This window comes from Macrobrachium rosenbergii, chromosome 44 (genome assembly GCF_040412425.1).
Source record: "Macrobrachium rosenbergii isolate ZJJX-2024 chromosome 44, ASM4041242v1, whole genome shotgun sequence".
NCBI classification, from domain to species: Eukaryota; Metazoa; Arthropoda; class Malacostraca; order Decapoda; family Palaemonidae; genus Macrobrachium; species Macrobrachium rosenbergii.
Window position 1 is genome coordinate 584,128 of NC_089784.1, and position 19,431 is coordinate 603,558.

A 19,431-nucleotide genomic window follows, 5' to 3' on the forward strand; every position below is an offset into this window, starting at 1 on the left:
AAAACAACAAAGTAACTAAAAAAAACAACACATCTGTACCTTACATCCAAAATGAAAACCAAAGCCATCAGCTTGGTGATACTCATCACTGGCAATATACTACAAGAAACTAAGACAAGGAATTTATCATGTCCCTGATGGTAGTGGGAATGACCAGAGTTTGTTCCGTTTGTCAGCTGATTTAATGAGTCAATACCCATTAATTTTTTGGCTTAACTGAGCATACCAAAGAGAAAATTTTAATTTTATTCCCTCCATAGTATTGTCCATGGTTTAAGCCCCTATACTGCAATTAAAATTTGTATTTAATTCTAGTGTCCTTGAGCTGCTGGTTTTAACTTTAAAGTATATTTTTTACTTTACAGAACTTACCATGCACAAAAAGTACTGTGTTAGTATGCTACTGTATAACAATTATATAGCCATGCACCATATACTGATTATATAGAAATGTCCTAACAAAAATAAAATAAATATTCTGCAAATATTAGCTAGTGACAAGTGAGAAACCAATTATACTGACGTTCATACCATGCATGTTGCAGAACATACATGACTGGTGAATCAAACACTGTCCTCTAAACTTTGGTATTGTACTCATGAGTGTCTAGTTACCTCTGCTACTAAGTCCGTGTGTGTTGTATTAGTAATTCAATGGCTATGGTGATATAACTCTAAAAATGCTATTCACATATACAACAATGTATTTTTAATTTTATTTAAATGATTACACTCAGCAGAAACACTTAATACATCATGAAACTATGCATAACCACTTGCATGTCAAGTACTTTATGGCCTTTCTCCCCTCTCCTTCATAAGTCCTACATACTAAAAATGAACAACAAAACAAAGCAATAGCAACACCCAAAGATAGTTATGAGAGGTTAAAGATAAAGTGGAAAGTAATTCCCAGAAAAATGGAGTCAAAAGAAAAATATGGAAAAAAAAAAAATAGCTCAGATAGAGTGCTTTTCTACTTAACCATGTTTAAGCTACAGGCAATCAACAATTAAAAAAAAAGCCATTCTAACTCATTTAGCACCTAGCTCATTATGGAATTTAATAAAAATAAAATATGCACATATATTGATTACATACACAGACACAAGTAAAATGAGATAATGGAGTGTGCACACTGTCATTGCACTTTCCTCATGGTTACATATCTAGCTAATGTTTTACCTCCTTCACAGAGGTTATACATGTGTAGACAGGAATGAAATATTTGTGATTCTCTGTATAGAAATGATCATAAATTATTCAAATACTATATTTAGATGATTGCTGAATACAGTACTTGAAAACAAGAAATGACTGGAAGCAACAGAAATAGTATGTGGGACTAGAAAAAAAAAAGATTAGCAGAAAAATAATTTCTTTAAACAACCTTAGTTTCTTCATACAAAATTGTCACCCATATTTGTAGACTTGAAATGTACCCAGACATAATATGCTTTTGTCTAATGGACAGATCAGTAGTAGCAAGGTGGATATCCCATCTAGAGCCTCTTAAGTACCCCTTCTATCATCTGCTTCACTGTTTTTGTGTACTCTGTATATGAGGCTGCTAGATGTATGAGGCTGGGAGGAGGAAACTCATGATGGGTGGTGGAAGTGTTTAGAAAATAAAAACTATTTAGTACTATTAAAAAATTAACTATTTTTCATCACAACTCATCGCTCATATATGATCGATGTGCAATTCAAGTGGGAGACACAAGCTCCTGGATGCCAAGAGTTGTGGCTGAGACCTAAAGGATCGAAGAGAGCACTTGGGAACTATGAGACATCAAGTTACCAAGTGTATTGAAGGGTTGCTAACAGAAAGGACAAATTGTCTTTGTATATACAGAAAGGGCAAATCCACTATGTGTATACAGAAAGGGGCTTATATTTGTAGGGGTGTTAGCCGAATCATGAAAATTATGAAACTTACTCAAAATATACACTGGGGTCTTATATGTGAGTTAGGTACCCGGTAGTCTAACATTTGCCTACAGCAGTACACTGTAGGCTACCAGCAGGTGTACCTGGCTAAACTCCAAAATACTGTAATATTACTGGTATTTCCTCAAATATCATTAATTCTACTGTTATTATTATTGCAGTAAAATCCTTCATAACAAGCACCTTGGGATCAGAGTGTTGTAGTGTTTTAAATGCTTACATCAATATAGCAGAAAACAGACGAGCAAACACATTGATGTATTAAACAGCAGACACAGACTGAAACTACACTCAGTAACACTCACTGTGTGCTGGCTCCTTTACCTACATGTACATATGCACATACTGTACCGAAAAATATATGTATGTAACACTACATTACTGCATTAATTACAATATTGTACTGCATTACAATGACAATAAAACTGCTCTACCAGAGAAATGAAGAGAATGGGGGAGACCCAGTAAGTACACAGTTAATTTAATGTGATGCACATAAGTATGAATGCAGGCTGGGCAAACACAATGACTTTATATAAAACAAGTAACTTTATTTCCAGTTACTGGAAATCTTATTCTAATATACAAACTTTTAAGTAATTTCACATTTATATGTATCTTACAATTTTGTTTTTTGTTATGTTTGTAAATTTAAGCCAATTTATACAGTTAATATGTTTGTAAATTTAAGCCAATTTATAAATTAACTGTCATCATCGAAATTACCCATCAGTGGCAGAGGAGATGGAGGGGTGTTATAAAATGTTTTATGTGAGATGCAGATATTAGTAACCCAAAACGATTATGTTTCTAGGAAGACACATAGGAAGGGATGAGAAGTGTGAAAAATGGAATGATGATGATGATGACAATTCTCAAAAAGCCTTCAATGCTCTACTGGTCTCAGCAAATACATACCTATCAACTTGATTTGAATTTCTTAAGTAGATTTTTGCAAAATTAGACTAGAACCTTTAGGAAACTCTACTTAAAATCAAATTTACAATTAAATCTTAGTCAGATACCTTAAAAGCAAAGAAAGCTCTAATTTTGAGACTTAGAGACTTAGAATCACCTGTACCACTTCTCTATTATATTCATTGTAAGCTTTGAGGATGACTTATCTGAGCCCGCAGGGAAATGTGTTCTTAAAGAGCTGTTTCTTTTCTGGCGATAGGTATTAGAGAAGTGATGGTGAAGGGTTTTGTAGAACTGTCCTGGTTGCCTGGAATTTGTGTGTCTGTCACATAGTCAGCTGTAAACTACAAATTACAAGCTTAAAAAGGTTCAGCCCCTAGTGTGAGACTAAAAAAAAAAGCATGAACCTCACAGACAAGTCTTGAAGATGCAATGTGAGATCCAGCAGTAATAACTCTTGTAAGTGTTCATATGGTGGCATGATGAAACTTTTGAAAACTAGGGAAAGATCCCAGTAGGGACGCTTAAATTACCCATAGCTCTACTCCTGTCCGCTGTCACAATTTCCTGAATTTCTGGAAACGAGATTCACTGGCAAAAGTTGTTAGTTTGGGAACACTGTCCTCCCAACTGCATAAGTTAGTTTGGGAATACTTTCCTCATTTTTTTTCTCACCAGGAGACTTTTCCTTGTGCTGTCTACCTATTCTGTACCAAAAAAGGTGACTGCTGCCTCTTTGCTGGAGTCATTCTGTTGGAGGTAGGAGGAGAGGAATGCTTAGAATTAAGCCAGGGGCTCTCTGCTGCCTGTCAGAACATGGCAACTGTTTCGGTTGCTGTTCCTCCTAGCTGGTTCTCAATGCTCTCTGAAAGGTCTTACTCACTCCCTTTGTTGAAGATGGTTGCAGTAAAAGTCACTTAGACTAATAAGTTTCTATACAAAGTGTTCTCTGAACAGAAATGGATCCTGCAGGTATATTTGATAACCCTGGAGAACTTATTAATTACAGAGTCCCACTTCATATTGATGTTGTCAAAATACATCCTCAATTTATGAAGAATGTAGGGTCAGCCAAGTGACACTACCCTTTGGCTTTAATAATACAGTAATCTATCAATCATCAGCACTTCCTGTATCCACACACTACGCCCTCTGACTGCTCCTTTCTTAGAATGACTATCTTTATATACTAAACTGCACTAAATGAAAAAAGTGCTGATAAAATCACACAGTTGCAATGGATATGCAGTGAAGACTGAAGTGTCCGGATGGGAGTGCAAAAAATACCTCAGCTCAGCCAGGTGAACAACTTGTTTATTATTATTTTGTGGTATAACCAGACACTGATTTGCCTTTAATAATTGATTTTACATTTTAGTGGGTTAATTGAAAATGATGGAGATTTTGACATCAGTCCTTCAATTAATTTGTTCCCAGTACTTGATATTCATTGTCAATTATATTCTGGACATTCACGCAAGAAGTGTTTAAATCTTAGTGTAACTGACATTTTGAGCATATAGGGATTGGATCATGTAGGTTAATCTTCAATTACCCATGGGTCAACTGAGTGACCAACTCTAAGAAGAGTCAGAATTACATGCGTGACATTCCTGTTGAAATAGTTAATTCCATCTTCCAACAATGGGCTTGATCTGCTTTAATTTGGTACTACTGTATCAGTTTTTTTTTTAAATTCATATACACTTATTTAAATAGTTAACATGAATTCCTTATTTTTTGGATTCTATACACTTTTTCAAGTTAGTATTTTCATATATTAGCCAGGGTTACAATAGGATATTTGGGTAGCCTAAGGTAGCATAGCCTGGGCTATGAATCCCCCTTGGATGTATTAGCATGAATAATAAAGTGGTTACCATATTCCTCAACAATTCCATTAGCAAAGAGTTGACTGTGGATAAAGCCAATAAAGAAGATGCCTGCAATGAGAAGCCATGGATAAGATATAACTGAATGTGGACACACATAAGCAATAGGGTTGTGATAAAACAAATACTACGTGGAAAGAGTATTACTTAGTAATAGTCTTTCCATGAACTGAAGTGAAGGTAAATGAGTAATGAAGTATGTGACCATGTTTAACTAATCATAGCTGAGGCCTAATTAATGATATTTCGTAACCCGAAATGCTTGTTAATCTGAAAGATAACCTAATTCTTCATGAGGGCAAATGATACATTTATAAATGTTCCAAGTCACGTACAACTGATGCAGTACGTACCAAACCACCTAAGTTAGCTAATAGTCCAGTGTTGGCAACTTAAACTAATGGACTGTCAATTAAGTTTACTAAATGGCTCTCCCCAGGGAGTACCCCATTCACTTTCTTTTCTGTTTTTGGTTACTTTGTGCAAGTGTGAGCCAATTCCATTCCCTATACATCAGGGGTTTCTCTGTTACAACAATTCACAATGCTTCATCTTTTTATTAGCTCCCAAGATTTCAGATTGAAAAAATAATGTAAGCATTAGTTTTTACTGATTCCTCACAAAATCAAATGCATGGGGAAACTGAAGTATGAAAAACCCATGAAACATACATTCAAAAATAATGCAGGCCCATGAAACATACATTCAAAAATAATGTAGGCCCCTCGCCCAATGACAAAAGATTTAAAATTAATCATTTGTCAATTTCATGGCTATGGGACATTCATCAAAAACTACAAAAATTAAAAATAAGGAAAACTAAGTTAGTCATAGCTTAATAATGTTTTGTGAAAGTGGTTTATAGTACAGTATCAAAAGAGCCAATTTTCACAGAGGACAGAAAATTTTCAGAAAGAAAGGAATAACTAAGACCTACGTTTTCTTAAATGAATGGATGCAAGATTTTAAAGAGTGTTGTGGGACAAGGGCACTTGACATACCTCGTGAATTACAGACTTGCTGCTGATACTATTGAACAATTCACATCCTCTTTATGAGTACAAATGGCAGAAATTCTAAATTCATAATAAAACAATTGTCTTTTGAAAAGACTATTGAATGTTTCAACAGAAATATATAATGGTAACTACTGTATATTACTCACTGCTTATACCTCTGTAAAGCACAAGTTCACACTTACCAATGTGGGGACATTGAAAAAATATCAATTGTACCATAATGCTGTGAATTAATGCTAATGAAAAATGAAGTTTATCACTCTTGGACTTGGGCAAGTCTGTTAAAAGTGAAATCCAACAGTATCCAGACACTTCTAACATCTGGCGAGAGACTTGGATTTGTTAATCTGGATAAACAATGGATTACTGTACTTCCTTTGGGGATACAGGTGGTAATGTTGGATAGTACTTGTTTACAGTACAAAATGCATTAAAACAATGCCCAAAACATAATACTAAAATGAAACTCATCTAACTCTGGAACAAATGAATATGAGATGGGTAAAATGAAATACTTCTGTCAAAAACTTTAACAAATATAGGAATGTCTTGTACAAACTCTCAATTTTGCTCCATACTCTGCCAGTTACCCAGAAATAAATGTAAGTTGGTATTATTGTGTATACAGCACCCACTAAAAGAAAAGGAAAGGCATTATCATTACATTTCCACTAAATAAAAAAATATATAATAATATGCACTACCTACACCATCCAACAGTCAAGAAACAAATGTACAGGATAGTAAAAACACTGTAACCTATCAAATTACCAATATCAACACAGTACTGTTGGGTATCTCACAACATATTTTTGTTATTATAAACCAAGATGGCACTGTAATAAGGCTGATAAAAATCTGCATCACCACCCAAATACTGCAATGACAAGTAAAGTCAATCTAAGTTGTAAGCAACCAACAAATCATGAAAAATTCTAAAAAATCTGAATGTTCTATGGTGATGCTTATATACCACACCTCTTGCTCTTCATAACATTTCTGCAATCCTCCTCCAAGATTCTGCTGTAAAATTCACCTTAATGTACTTATCCAGTTAACCTTACAGCCAAACAAGTTGTACAGAATCGCTTTGAATGTTCATAAAATGCTGCTCATTTCTTAATGATAATCCTACTTATCTCAAGTTTCTGAAACAGCGTGAATACTTGTCCCTGTCATCAAGAAAAAATAAAGGTAGCGGTAATCTACCAATAAAGGTAGATGTAATTTACCAACTAAGTTCAGTAGAGGTTAAGAAAACATCACAAAGGAGCCTTATGACAACAGATATCAAAGGTGAAATTTAGGGTGTCGTAACTGAATAAAGCTGACTAATCAGCTAATCTTAAAGAAAGATTTTTGCTTTGCTTAGTTTTTTATTCCAAGAGCTCTCAGCAGTATTAGTCCCTGAGTCTGCTGAAGATAATCATGAGGCAGGGCAGGATGAAGATTCTCATGATAAGACTAATCTGAGTCATTTTTGTGGGATGTGGTTTAGTATATGGTGGCCAGAATCCATTCTGCTTCTTCAGCAACTTTGAGATTGATGCTTTCTCCTGACATCTCAAGGGCCTCAAAGGTTCTACAGACTTAGCCAAATTGAAAAGGCTGCTTTTTGGGTTCTCAACACAGTGAAAGGCCCTTCAGGGCCACTTCTTAAAAGTTTAATGTATACTTTTATCCCTTCCTCTTCAACAAACAGGCAGGGTCTTTTGACTACATTACGTATTTATGGAACAAATAGCATCACAGAGTGATTCCTCACCATTTTCTAGGCTTTGACAATAATTTCAAATGACTCACAGTAAACAACCTAGATTCAACAATCAGGTGTAATACAGTATGAATCTTGTTTCGGGTAAGAGAAGATAACAGCAGTTATGATCATCGTCTTGACTGACAGATGATCAGATGTTATTTTCAACAGACTAAAAGATAAGCACAACTTGGCAAAATCATCCTAAAACAAAGCCTTGGAAATAATGGTAATTCTTCAAGCACCATGTACCTGTAAGGTGAGAAATTTACTCACCTGCCTGTGAAGGTTTTACCATTACATAAATGACCTACACCTTAAAATCCCAAAGGTTCATTTTTTCACGATGAAGATGCTACTGTGTTAGCTTGGAATGCATGGAATATTAAACCTACAATATGCAACTCCTCTCCAGGAGCTACAAATGCCTTCCAAGAAGGCAATATACCACAGATTTTTTAAAGGCCAAGACGCCACAGAGGAAAAGTAACACCCTAATTACCCAAGTACACAAGCAAATACCAGATGCTGATTGCTAATTTATTAAAATTAAGTTACTTTCTCTCAAATATCTTAAATCACTGAAAATCAAGACAGTGGACTGCAAACTATTCCTGGTAGAAAAGAAAGGTACAGTACATTATGTTTAAATAAACAGAAAATGGGGTGTCACATAAGGGCCATGGCTAACAGCTCATTATAACTTATAAAAATATGTACACACAATTTTACAAATAATTTCATGTTCCAGAATAAGCTACAAAATTTATAAAGTTAAATTAAATCTTATGGAATAATAAAAGTGTAAATATTCTTCCATACAACAAGATACAGGTATATTCTCATAAATCAGTTGAAGTCATATAAAAAATGTAATTCACTGCAAAAAGGTTAATACATGCTAAAAAGGTACCATTAAAATTTATAGACGCCTGGGATCAATATCCAATTTTCCATTAAGTTACCTATTGTTCTTATATGCTACTGTAGCATTCACTAAGTCCACCACCAAATCCTCAGAGTGTATGGTCAACAAGCAATCAAAGGTGAAATGGCATTACAGTTTTACTGGTTTCATGAAGGGGACAGTTGCAACCAAAGTGGAAATTGAAAAAAAAAAAAAATACATATAAATGACACTCCACTTCGTCTGATGTTCCACCCAATATGGTCTGAAATCAGCTGCAATTATGTTAATATCTACAAGTGTTGTAAGCCCAGCAATAAATTTTGTTAGTATACAACATTCATGGCAATTTCAAGTGTCATGCAAATCCACAAAAATATTTAAGCTTAAAGGCATTTCTTGAGAGAAAGTTTTCACCCAAATTCTACCAGAAGATGACCCCAAAAGACCAGAGAGAGGATCAAATATTGAAATAATGAAGCAGTAACTGTATGAAATATAACAACAAGCATAGACTATAAAGACAAAGAAAATTGACAAAATTTATATTATATCATGTACATAAAAGCTTTCACACACATTGCCTCTATAAGCCTAATAAATAATCAAACATCAATGAGTTGAGAGTGATGTCAATAAAATTCCTAAGAATAATAAAAATTCTGAACATGTATGATAAGGAGCTCTCCAATAATGACTGCTGCTTATTCATATAGATAAATACATTAATTATGTATATATACACCATATATCTGATTACAGTATCTACATTAATCACTTACCATTCAAGTGTTAGTCACAAGCAAATACGCTTACAACTGAATATGGCAGGCTGCTGAATTGACTAGTTTGAGACTTATTCTTTCCTCTCAAATCTACTCTACCACAAAAATGCTCAAAATCGGTTACTGTACTGTGTTTCCTAACTGAACAACGTACATCCATTCTACGGATAAATGATTTAATCTTTATCTATAAAAGACCTACATTACCATGTGTGTTAAGATAATTTTTATGAATGTTGTATACATATGCAACACATTCATTTAATATATAAACACGAAGAATAAGCAGGCTATTCTTTCATTGAACAGATATGATCTTGACACCTAATTTGCCTTTTGACAGTCAAGCTCCTTTTTATACATCTTCTGTCAATAAAATAAACTTACAATCCTCTGCGCCTCTTCAACTACAGACTCACAAAACTTAAAAAAGACTATAGCACATAGAACTATAAACGGCAGATCTAGTATTTAATAACAATTATGTAAAAGTACATATACTGCCATTTCTAATAATAGAGTATCAAAACAAAGAACTGGTCCATTGTTGCATATACTCTCAACAACAATGGAAAAATTGAACAAAGGAACTATGATTTCCCCTAGTGGACTAAAGGATAACTGCTGCCACAGAAAGCAAGGGTATTTGCCTTTTCACGACCGAGTCACAGCAAAGTCTTTTGTTATGCAAGAGCAAGGGACATACATATTTTCCAAAAAAATGACACGGCTTGGCCTTCCAATTCCAAGAACGGCCCTGACAATACTGTACATATTTTATGACAAGAGTTAACGTGAAATTATGCCAAAATAATTTTAAAAATGAAAAACTGTGAAAATTTAGAGGCATGACATAAACACAACACACAAAGCTTTAACATGGTGAAGAATAAAATGTTCCTGAAGGTATAGGATATTCCGAAGTCTTATGCTGAGAATGAAGAACTACTTATGAAGGAAGAGAGAGAAATTCATCTCCATCAGTCATTGCATTACAAGATTTTTTTTTTTTTTTTTTTTTTAGTCTTGTAGGCAAACAAAGTATGAAGAGTCTAAAGAAGGATTACCCTACTGCTAAGAAGTCTGGCAAAGTCAGAAGAGTGGCCAGGAGTGACAAGTTCAACCACTTGAGAGGTCAATTCTATCCCACCAATCTATAAGGGTCAACATGCAGTGCTTAGTGACTTGTCGTGACTTTTTTATATGAAGCTGCATGCAAGAGACCCAAGATTTGACCCTTGGTAAATTGAAGAAAATTTGATTCCTAAAATGTTCCATCACTGCAAGAAATTGTCAAAGCCAAACTATGATGAATTAACAATAACAAAATATATCAAATACTAAATAAAATATGAGTATTATGAATGATGATAAATATTAACTGCAGACTTCATGTACTGTGATGTTACTCAGTATGTACAAACAGCAATAATAATGATGGTTACTTCAGTACAAGAAAAATTATTCACTGACAGTACTGAATTACAAAACCAAATATGAAGCCCAAGCATGATAGTAACAATGAAAGTATAGTTTAAATGATGACAATACTATGCAAAGCAGAATAGTAGTTAGTCCAGTTCTGCACAAAACACTGAAACTTATCTAGCTAATGAAATTATCTTTCTTCCATTGTACACCATACTTGGATTTCTTTTATTTAATCAAAGCCACTATGCAGTTTTTAAAGAACAGGCAGACATTTCTCCAAATTGTCTTCCAAAAAGCTAAAAAGTTTTAAACAGATGAGATCAAAATACTTGAAAACAGAAACATCACCTCAGAAAATTTGAAAATAAGTTACTACATGATAATAAAAAAAAAAAAAAAAAAAAAAAAATTAGAACTAAGATAAAAACACAGGGTAAAGTTTCCCTTCTCAAAGGGATTTAATCTCCTCAGCTTGTAGTGTTTCCTTCCGGCTAAAGAACAAATGAAGACAGAAACTAAAAGTTGTCAGCTCAAGGTATTTCAAAGCTGTATTCATTACAAACTATTATAGGAAGAAGCAAGCTTTGGAATTCCCAATAATATAAGGATTATTTTTATAAGTTTAGTCAGAAAATATAGTTAATATCTGTTTTACTCTAAAATCATATGCCATTTAACATTTCATGAGCATGAAGCCCTTAAATAAAAATATCCAAATATCCATATGAAATAAAATCCTGATGTTAGGTTGACACAAATCAACAGTCCAAAATTTCATTTCAGAACGCACAATTTAGCTTCAATTACAGCTACCATGTTTTGTCTTACATTCTAATTAAACAATACAATATTGAAAACTTTCAAACCCAATTACGCCTCTGCTGGTCACAGTCAACCATAAATTATTCCCTCTTCATCAATTAACTCTGATCTTCAGAATATACCAGGGACTTTCATACCTTAATCCAATGCCTACAAAACACCTTCTGCCCATTTCTTTACTTGCTTTGCTGACACTTCTACTCAGATTGAATGTAAAACTGAACTTTTATCCTTAACTCCTTAGGTATTAAGGTTAGTCAAACTTATAGATATAGTCTAAGCAGATTTTAAACAGCAAAATTTACTTTGAAGAGCTAAGTTCCATTCTATTTCCTCATCCAAATTATGAAACTTTATACAGACTTCATTAAACCTCAATTGGGTCCAGGAAGCAAAAATGTAATGTTTTCTACTACTGTGTTTTTGGTTTGGTAAGTTCTAATTATGGTATTCAATGTAGTTACATAGTGTAATGTAACCACTGTACAGTTTAATTTACATTTAAAAAGCAACTTTTTAAAAAGTGCAAATGTCACTCTTCATTCATCTGGCAATCAATCATCTTATCAGAAATTCTAATGTTTGGTCAAAGTGAAAGTGCTTGAATATATGTACTGTTCTTTGTATTTCAGAATAAAAATTCATACGGCTGCAAATCAATGGTAATCAAGCATTAAAACAGTTCCTTGTACGAATTTTTTAAAAGTGGTTTTTTTCCTTGTGTGAGCATTTGCTCTGATATTCTAACCTGAACGTGAAATACAAAGTAGGAAATCACAGTTGATCAAATTTATAAATAAAAACAGTTCCTCATGTGATTCAACATACACAAGCATCACATTATGAAAAACTACACAGATACTGCATGTTTGTGTATACGTGCATTGCGTTAAGGTAAACTACACACGTACTCTCTCTCATGCAGTATTTTAATTGACATTTATTCAATGCAGTATAGGTATTGTACTTTATGCTGTAATGCAGCATTACATATATATATTCTTCTGTCTGTATAAGTGAGCATCATGCATTGCATATTTGAACTTCAAAGAAGCTAACTGAAATAAATCTAATGTTCTTAACATACCTTTAATGTAAAGTAAAAGTTTCCCTCTCTCTCTCTAAAACATTTTTCATAATGAATCTGGTATTTGCCCACTACTCTCTCTAACTTATTCTTTATAAAAAATAAAATCTTGAGAGAGAGAGAGAGAGAGAGAGAGAGAGAGAGAGAGAGAGAGAGAGAGAGAGAGAGAGAGAGAGAGAGAGAGAGAGAGAGAGAGAGAGAGAGAGAGAGAGAGAGAGAGAGAGAGAGAGAGAGCACCAAATATGTAGTGTGTGTAGTTTATCTAATGTGATACTAATGTGTATACTTACACAGGCTGAAAAATATATGTATTAGGTAATTATAGTACTGCATTTAAGTCAATAAAAATCCTGTGAGAGAGAGAGAGCATTAAGTGCAATGTATTTTGCAGTTTTTAAGTTAAAACAGACAAAAAGATGTTTAAGGTTTTATTTTCTTTATATAGTAGAGTTGTTTATTTTACATATATTGTATGCATAAGTAGGTGGGATGATCACTACTGGCAATGTTTTTGTTAGGCTAAACAGTACCATATTGCATGAATGCTTAGCCACAATGCATTTTAGAGATATTTCTCCTAAATTGAATGATATAAAAGCAAATTAGTTTGTTAATACTTTAAACTGAATGATAATTAGGACAGGCAATAAGTTACTTTATAATGAATTGTTCACTGTAAGCTATATGAGTTGACTCCAGGATACTGTATCATAAATGCTATATGCCAATCTTTATTACTTATCAGGTGGGAGTGACACCCCAAATGGTCTGTTAAGTTACGATGCCAATATATTAGAATACTGCTTATATATTTGAAGGACATCAACAGTCCACGTGGATTGATATTACAATAAAACCCCTTTCAAATTCAATTTCTCTAATAACATTGTCAATAAAAAATCAATAAAAATCAAAGAAAATACATGCATGTAATTACCAAAACTAATGCTTGTTAACATTCCTCTTCCTCTTCATACTAAGGGCCTTTTGGGGGCAGAGGGGGACAGTCAGGAAGGTTCCTCAAAACTTGGGGGTCAAGGGAGGCCCAGCATTCGTGCAGTGCTTACTCCAACATTTCTACAGAGGACGTGTCCTGATCCTTTAACTGTTGCTTTAATACTACCCAAAAGTTTTCAATGGGTGACAGATGAGGAGAATTACCAAGCCAATTAGGGATAAAGTCAATATGGCAGTCCTTAAACCACTGCTTTGCTACGTATTTTGGGAGGATGAGTGTGGGCACCGTCTTGGTGAAGTATTAATGTTGAGCTGTTCTCGAACGAACTATCCAAATGCAGATTCAAATGCATGTAGTAGACCTCCTTAATCACTGTCTTTTTTTTTGGGGGGTGGGACCAGACCTCCCAAGCTTCCATACCCAAAATACCCTCCCCCTCACCATAAGGCACTGGGGTTATTTGACTGAGGTGCTAAGGGGGAGGTTCTCTGTAAGGGGGTCCTCCCCTTTTCATCACTCACATAAAAGGAAGCATCATCAGACCAAAGCACCTCATGCCACTCATTAAGGCCCCAACATTTATTGGTTTTATTAAGAGCGTGCCTTCCGCACCTTTGCGTGAGAGATAGCGAGGGTTTCTTCTTGTCAGGAGCCTTCTGGTACCTCTCCCTAGGGGAGGGTCTCCTGGACACACTGAACAGAGGTCAACCCTAGTAGCATGGGTCTTTAAGTTTCTCTGCTGTAAGAGTTGGATTACAACTCAACTGACACTTTAGAACCCAAAAAGTGTGGGGGGTATCTCAATGGCCCCACTTTCCATAAACAGCTTGATAAGGTTGTAAATGGTCTGGAGTTTCACTCCAGTTTGATGAACAATATTTGCAGCTTTTAACCTGTCCTCATGACACTGAAAAATTTTCACTTGATCATCACACAAAGTACGCTGCTTAGACATAATTACAGTAATACCTCGAACATTCGTGAGGTTAGCTTCCAGAACCTGTCAAGGCTCAAGAGGAACTGCGAATGTTTGGTACGAGTCACAAAAATGCTAATAAATGCTTATTTCCAGAGTTTAAACCCTAAATATGACCCAAATCATGCTCTCAAAGCACTTTAATTTCATTTAAAAGTTAGCTTAATACATTACCCTTAAAAAAAGAAATAAATGGTCGACGTAAAAATAGAGTACAACATGGCCTAATGCGTATTTGCTACACTAGAGCATTTACAGTATGGTATACCAATGGTACCCCTGTACTAATTTATTGGCTGCCATTTTCTTTTGTACGCACAGTAAGGTAAAACCAAGTGATGAATGGGACTGTACACAAAATGATTTGACGTTTTCTTTGTCACTGTCAGGAAGATAAACTGGGTAAACTTCATGTCACAGAAGCCATATAACGGGTACAATTCAATAAAATAAAGATGTAACGTACTACACGTAGAGGGTACAGGTATTCAATCAATTTAAAATTACATAAAGACATACAGAGAAATAAGTTGTAAAAATGTTTAACTCGAGAAAAAAAAATTTCACAAAAAATCTCAGATGCAAAATGCTAATAAATGCTTATTTCAGAGTTTAAACCCTAATTATGACCCAAATCATGCTCTCAAAGCACTTTAATTTCATTTAAAAGTTAGAATACATTACCCTTACAAAAGAAATAAATGGCCGACGTAAAAATAGAGTACAACATGGCCTAATGCGTATTTGCTACACTAGAGCATTTACAGTATGGTATACCAATGGTACCCCTGTACTAATTTATTGGCTGCCACTTTCTTTTGTACTCACAGTAAGGTAAAACCAAGTGATGAATGGGACTGTACACAAAATGATTTGACGTTTTCTTTGTCACTGTCAGGAAGATAAACTGGGTAAACTTCATGTCACAGAAGCCATATAACGAAGGTACAATTCAATAAAATAAAGATGTACGTACTACACGTAGAGGGTACAGGTATTCAATCAATTTAAAATTACATAAAGACATACAGAGAAATAAGTTGTAAAAATGTGTGCGCGCCCTAACTACGAGAAAAAAAAAAATTTCGCAATGTGAAAAAATCTCAGATGCAAATTAGTTAGGTTCAAATGAAAATGGCACGAATCTGTGAATTCATGAATCCAGAAACACGAATGCACGAGGTATGACTGTATATATAATGTATATACATACATATATATATATTATATATATCATATATTTTTTAAATTCTGTTCAGACATTCAACCTTTATTCTTTTTTGTGTTTTGTAACAATGGAATTCAACTTGGAGAATACTGCCTAATCCCATGTAATTTACTTTAAGGACTTGGAATTCAGAAGAAGAGTAAAGAGAAATGTACTGTTCCACCAAGGTTCTTCTGGTTCTATGCTTCATCACATAAAAAAGAAATTCATCATACTTTTCATATTCAGGACTGGGTCAAATCCTTGGTTATAACTACAAAGAGCATTAAAGACCATAGTGCTGTGACTCTGAAGTGAAAGAGGCTCATACCCTTGACTGGCTGAGGCTGAAGCTGTCCAGATGGTGGTGTTGGCGCTGCTACGAGTGGCCATTGGTGGTTGCTGAGGAGGGGTTGGCTGGAAGGGAACTATAGGGTTGGGCATTGAGTTGGGAAAGGTTGTCTTCCACAGGAATATGCCACACCAGGAGGTGACTAGCGGTATCACGGTCCTCTTCACGCTCATCGGCTGTGAGGCACAAACGTCAACACAAGCACGCAAAAAAATCCCAAGCAGGTTGCACAAAACACACAATATGTTCTTAAGAGAGCAATATGCAGGATGCAAAAGAGGCTTCCATTTCAAAATTATTTACTTGACTGCATAATATGAAAGAGCTTAGTTAATCTGGAGATTCAAAAAGCTGTTAAAAAGTGTACCTAAACTAAAATACAAACTTTTGATTTACTTTATGTACAAAATACATACCCAGGCATGAAGGATTTATTAACAAAAGAACCAGAAAGCACTGTAAAATGTTTAACTCATTTTAAATTCACTTCAAGACAAAAAAAATACAGGTATAAACTGACCAATTCTGAAGTCGATGTATCCCTCACCACCGGAAATTACCAACATGCTCTTTGGCTTCTTCTCAGGTTCCTCGGTTTGTAGGTCCTTATCCGTTATGGCTGGCAACGAGGCTGTCGTTGGTGCAGCTGTAAGGGTATTATACCCACCTAAGCCTGTGAGGTGTTTGATGGACATTAACAATCAAAATGAATTAAAAATAAGCACATGCGGCCTGGATTTTCACTTGTGAAGGTTTGGAGGGGTGATGGAGCGGAACTGATCACAACAGCTGACTTTTGACATAAAAACCACATCCACAATTAGTATGAAAAGAGTGCTACGGCAGTGCGGGAGGTCTTTGGGGGCAGCAAGTGAAAGAAGGCAACTGCACATGTAAAACTTCAAAAATATAAGCAGACAGTACAGAACAAAGGAACTGCAATCTGAGGTCTGAAATGCCTAACTATAAGCAACAGACATTTCAGTACTCATTTAAAAACTTTGAATATTAATAAGGGTAAATTTAACAGGAAAATCCTGTTCCTATATAATCTGAACAATGTTACTAATACTAATGCCAAGGTAAAAACACTCATTCTCAGGTTAATTCTATTGTAAAGAATCTCCTTTCATGTCCCATGAAAAATATGAACTATATGTAACACGTTAACAAGAAAAGAAAACTAAAGAAATATATTAAATGTGTTATTCTAAAAAGCAATTTATTCACAAAAAAGAATCCTAAAGGCTTTAACAAAAAACTACATATACTATTATTCTTGAATATCTAAAGGAACAATTTTTGGGAGTACAAAATAAGCTCTAATGACAAAATGAAAAATGAATGAGATTAAAGAAAAATAATTTATGCATTAACTTAAGATTAAAAATTCGACACGAAATATGTCTTCATACAGCTACCAAACAAGTATTTACCAAGCTGATTATGTTATTCAATTTAATTTCGTGGTGTCCTCTGGCCCTTTCAAACAAATTAGAAGTCACCCTTCAGAATCGAATTTCTACATCCCAGTCTACCGTGATGGTGAACCTATTGTACATAAGCTTAAGCAACCCAAACTTGAAATGGTAACGAGTTTTACCTCCGTAACAGGAAAAAACCTATTCACAAAGGCACAAAAGCTAAATGTGAGTCCATTAAGAAGCACATGAGCCTGCTCATTTTACTTAATGCACAATTACTACTACTATTAAGAGAAAGGAATAGCCCAGGTACTCTTAGCAAATTCATTTAATTTTGACTTTATCAAGGAGACAAGTAAATAATAACTGGTGCAGAGATTTTAAGTGGGTATGGCTTAGTCATTTGCTGCAAAAGGAAGAAGAGAAGTTACGCAAAGACATATTCAAGACAGAAAATCTGGGAGAAAGGGAACAGATCTGATGAAGGGGAGTGGCGAGAACTCATGGTAAACAAGTTTAACACTATAAAGGAAAACCTGACATAAAAATGGGCAAGCTGAATGAAATACGAATTAAAAAGACGACTGCATTCACTGTCCATGATGGGTTATAACAAAATAGTTCAAAGGTTTGTTTCAGAGGAATCTGTGTTAGGAGTGGTTGGATATGTCAACCTAATATCCAGCCTACCCTGTTGCCTCTCTTATGTACCAGTCCTTTTCTTGTTATAAAATACACCTGGTAAACAAATAATGCTAGTGAAGAGCTTTCTGGGCAAAACACATTTTTTTAATAGTAGTTAAGTTTTACATTAAGCAGAAAAAAACAGAATTGCATGTAATAAGACATTTGGAATGATTAAGTAATCTTATCATGCAATGGAGGGATAAACATCTAATAAAAATTTATCTATGACAAATATCAAGAAAAATCATAAGTATTTAAGGAAACAAGGGTAACTGAGGCAGCTTTTAGAAACTAAAACAAGAAAGGTTCTTAATTCTCTGAATAATATCAATGTATAATACGGTCAAAGTTTCTCAAAAGATAATTCTTTTCACACAAGTTTTGCGGACAAAGTTCAACACTTGGTACTATTCCAGTTTGTAATAAGAGCAAATCTTGAAAAATAGGATCACAAACTGTAAAACAATGAAATTTCTTAACTTCAAAATGAAATGGTTCCATAAAGCTTCTGTTTACTTGTTTTTGAGCAATTCTTTTATAGTAGTCGGTCATTCAAATGCAAAATCACTGTTACTGAAATATTTAGGGCCGACAACTCACCTGGCACTGCAACAAAGAATTTGACAGCATCTCTGTGACCATGGAAAGAGAGTTGTGCCTGGGCCATCGAGCAATAAGGAACAAAAGACCCTGGTGTGACTTGGTCTTTTGTGTCAGCATATACTCTGACAACAGCACCTGGCATTCTGGCAGGCCCTCCGCTCCCTGAATTCAAGGGCCCAACATTTCCACTTGATCTTGAACTTCCTGCAGCAGTCCCAGATTCACTGCTTGCGCTGCTTGCTGCTGGACGAGGATTAGCATCTGTAATATTATGTGCTAAATGTACTTAACAAGCTAAACATGCACAATGCAATACAGGAATTGGGTATACCATGACAAAAAGGATACAGAAAACAAATGTTATGACATGCATTCCTCATGGTGTAAAAAATTCATCTGTACAATAAACTATCAAAGTTCTCAATACTATGCAATCTGCTAACGCACAAATATGTGCTGTACTCACTTCAAAGTAAAAAAAAAAATACATTATGGAATCCAATTACTATTCTGTAACAAAAAAATGGTAGCAATTGGTTTTTTATTACAAAAGACAAGCTGAATCGCAATGCTTGCATACATAAACTTTCCAACATACTTGAGACATGAACTAGTAAGTACTCAGAGATTGCATATCCACAAAAATCACTCTGTATG

The 19,431-nt window shown here is 34.7% G+C and overlaps 1 protein-coding gene across 50 annotated transcripts in view; it reads right to left on the reverse strand.

Moving 5' to 3' along the window:
- syd (JNK-interacting protein syd) overlaps window positions 1-19,431 on the reverse strand; it is a 121,038-nt gene that overhangs the window by 9,066 nt on the left and 92,541 nt on the right. For 27 of the 50 annotated variants that reach the window (XM_067087536.1, XM_067087550.1, XM_067087538.1 and 24 more), the window contains 3 exons: window positions 18,772-19,035; window positions 16,581-16,733; window positions 16,040-16,236 (listed from right to left, as the gene is read on the reverse strand). In XM_067087536.1, coding sequence (XP_066943637.1) covers window positions 16,088-16,236; window positions 16,581-16,733; window positions 18,772-19,035 — 566 coding nt within the window. In that variant the 3' untranslated portion in view covers window positions 16,040-16,087. The remainder of the gene's footprint in view (window positions 1-16,039; window positions 16,237-16,580; window positions 16,734-18,771; window positions 19,036-19,431) is intronic. The other 23 variants (XM_067087580.1, XM_067087583.1, XM_067087574.1 and 20 more) reach the window with 9 other exon arrangements.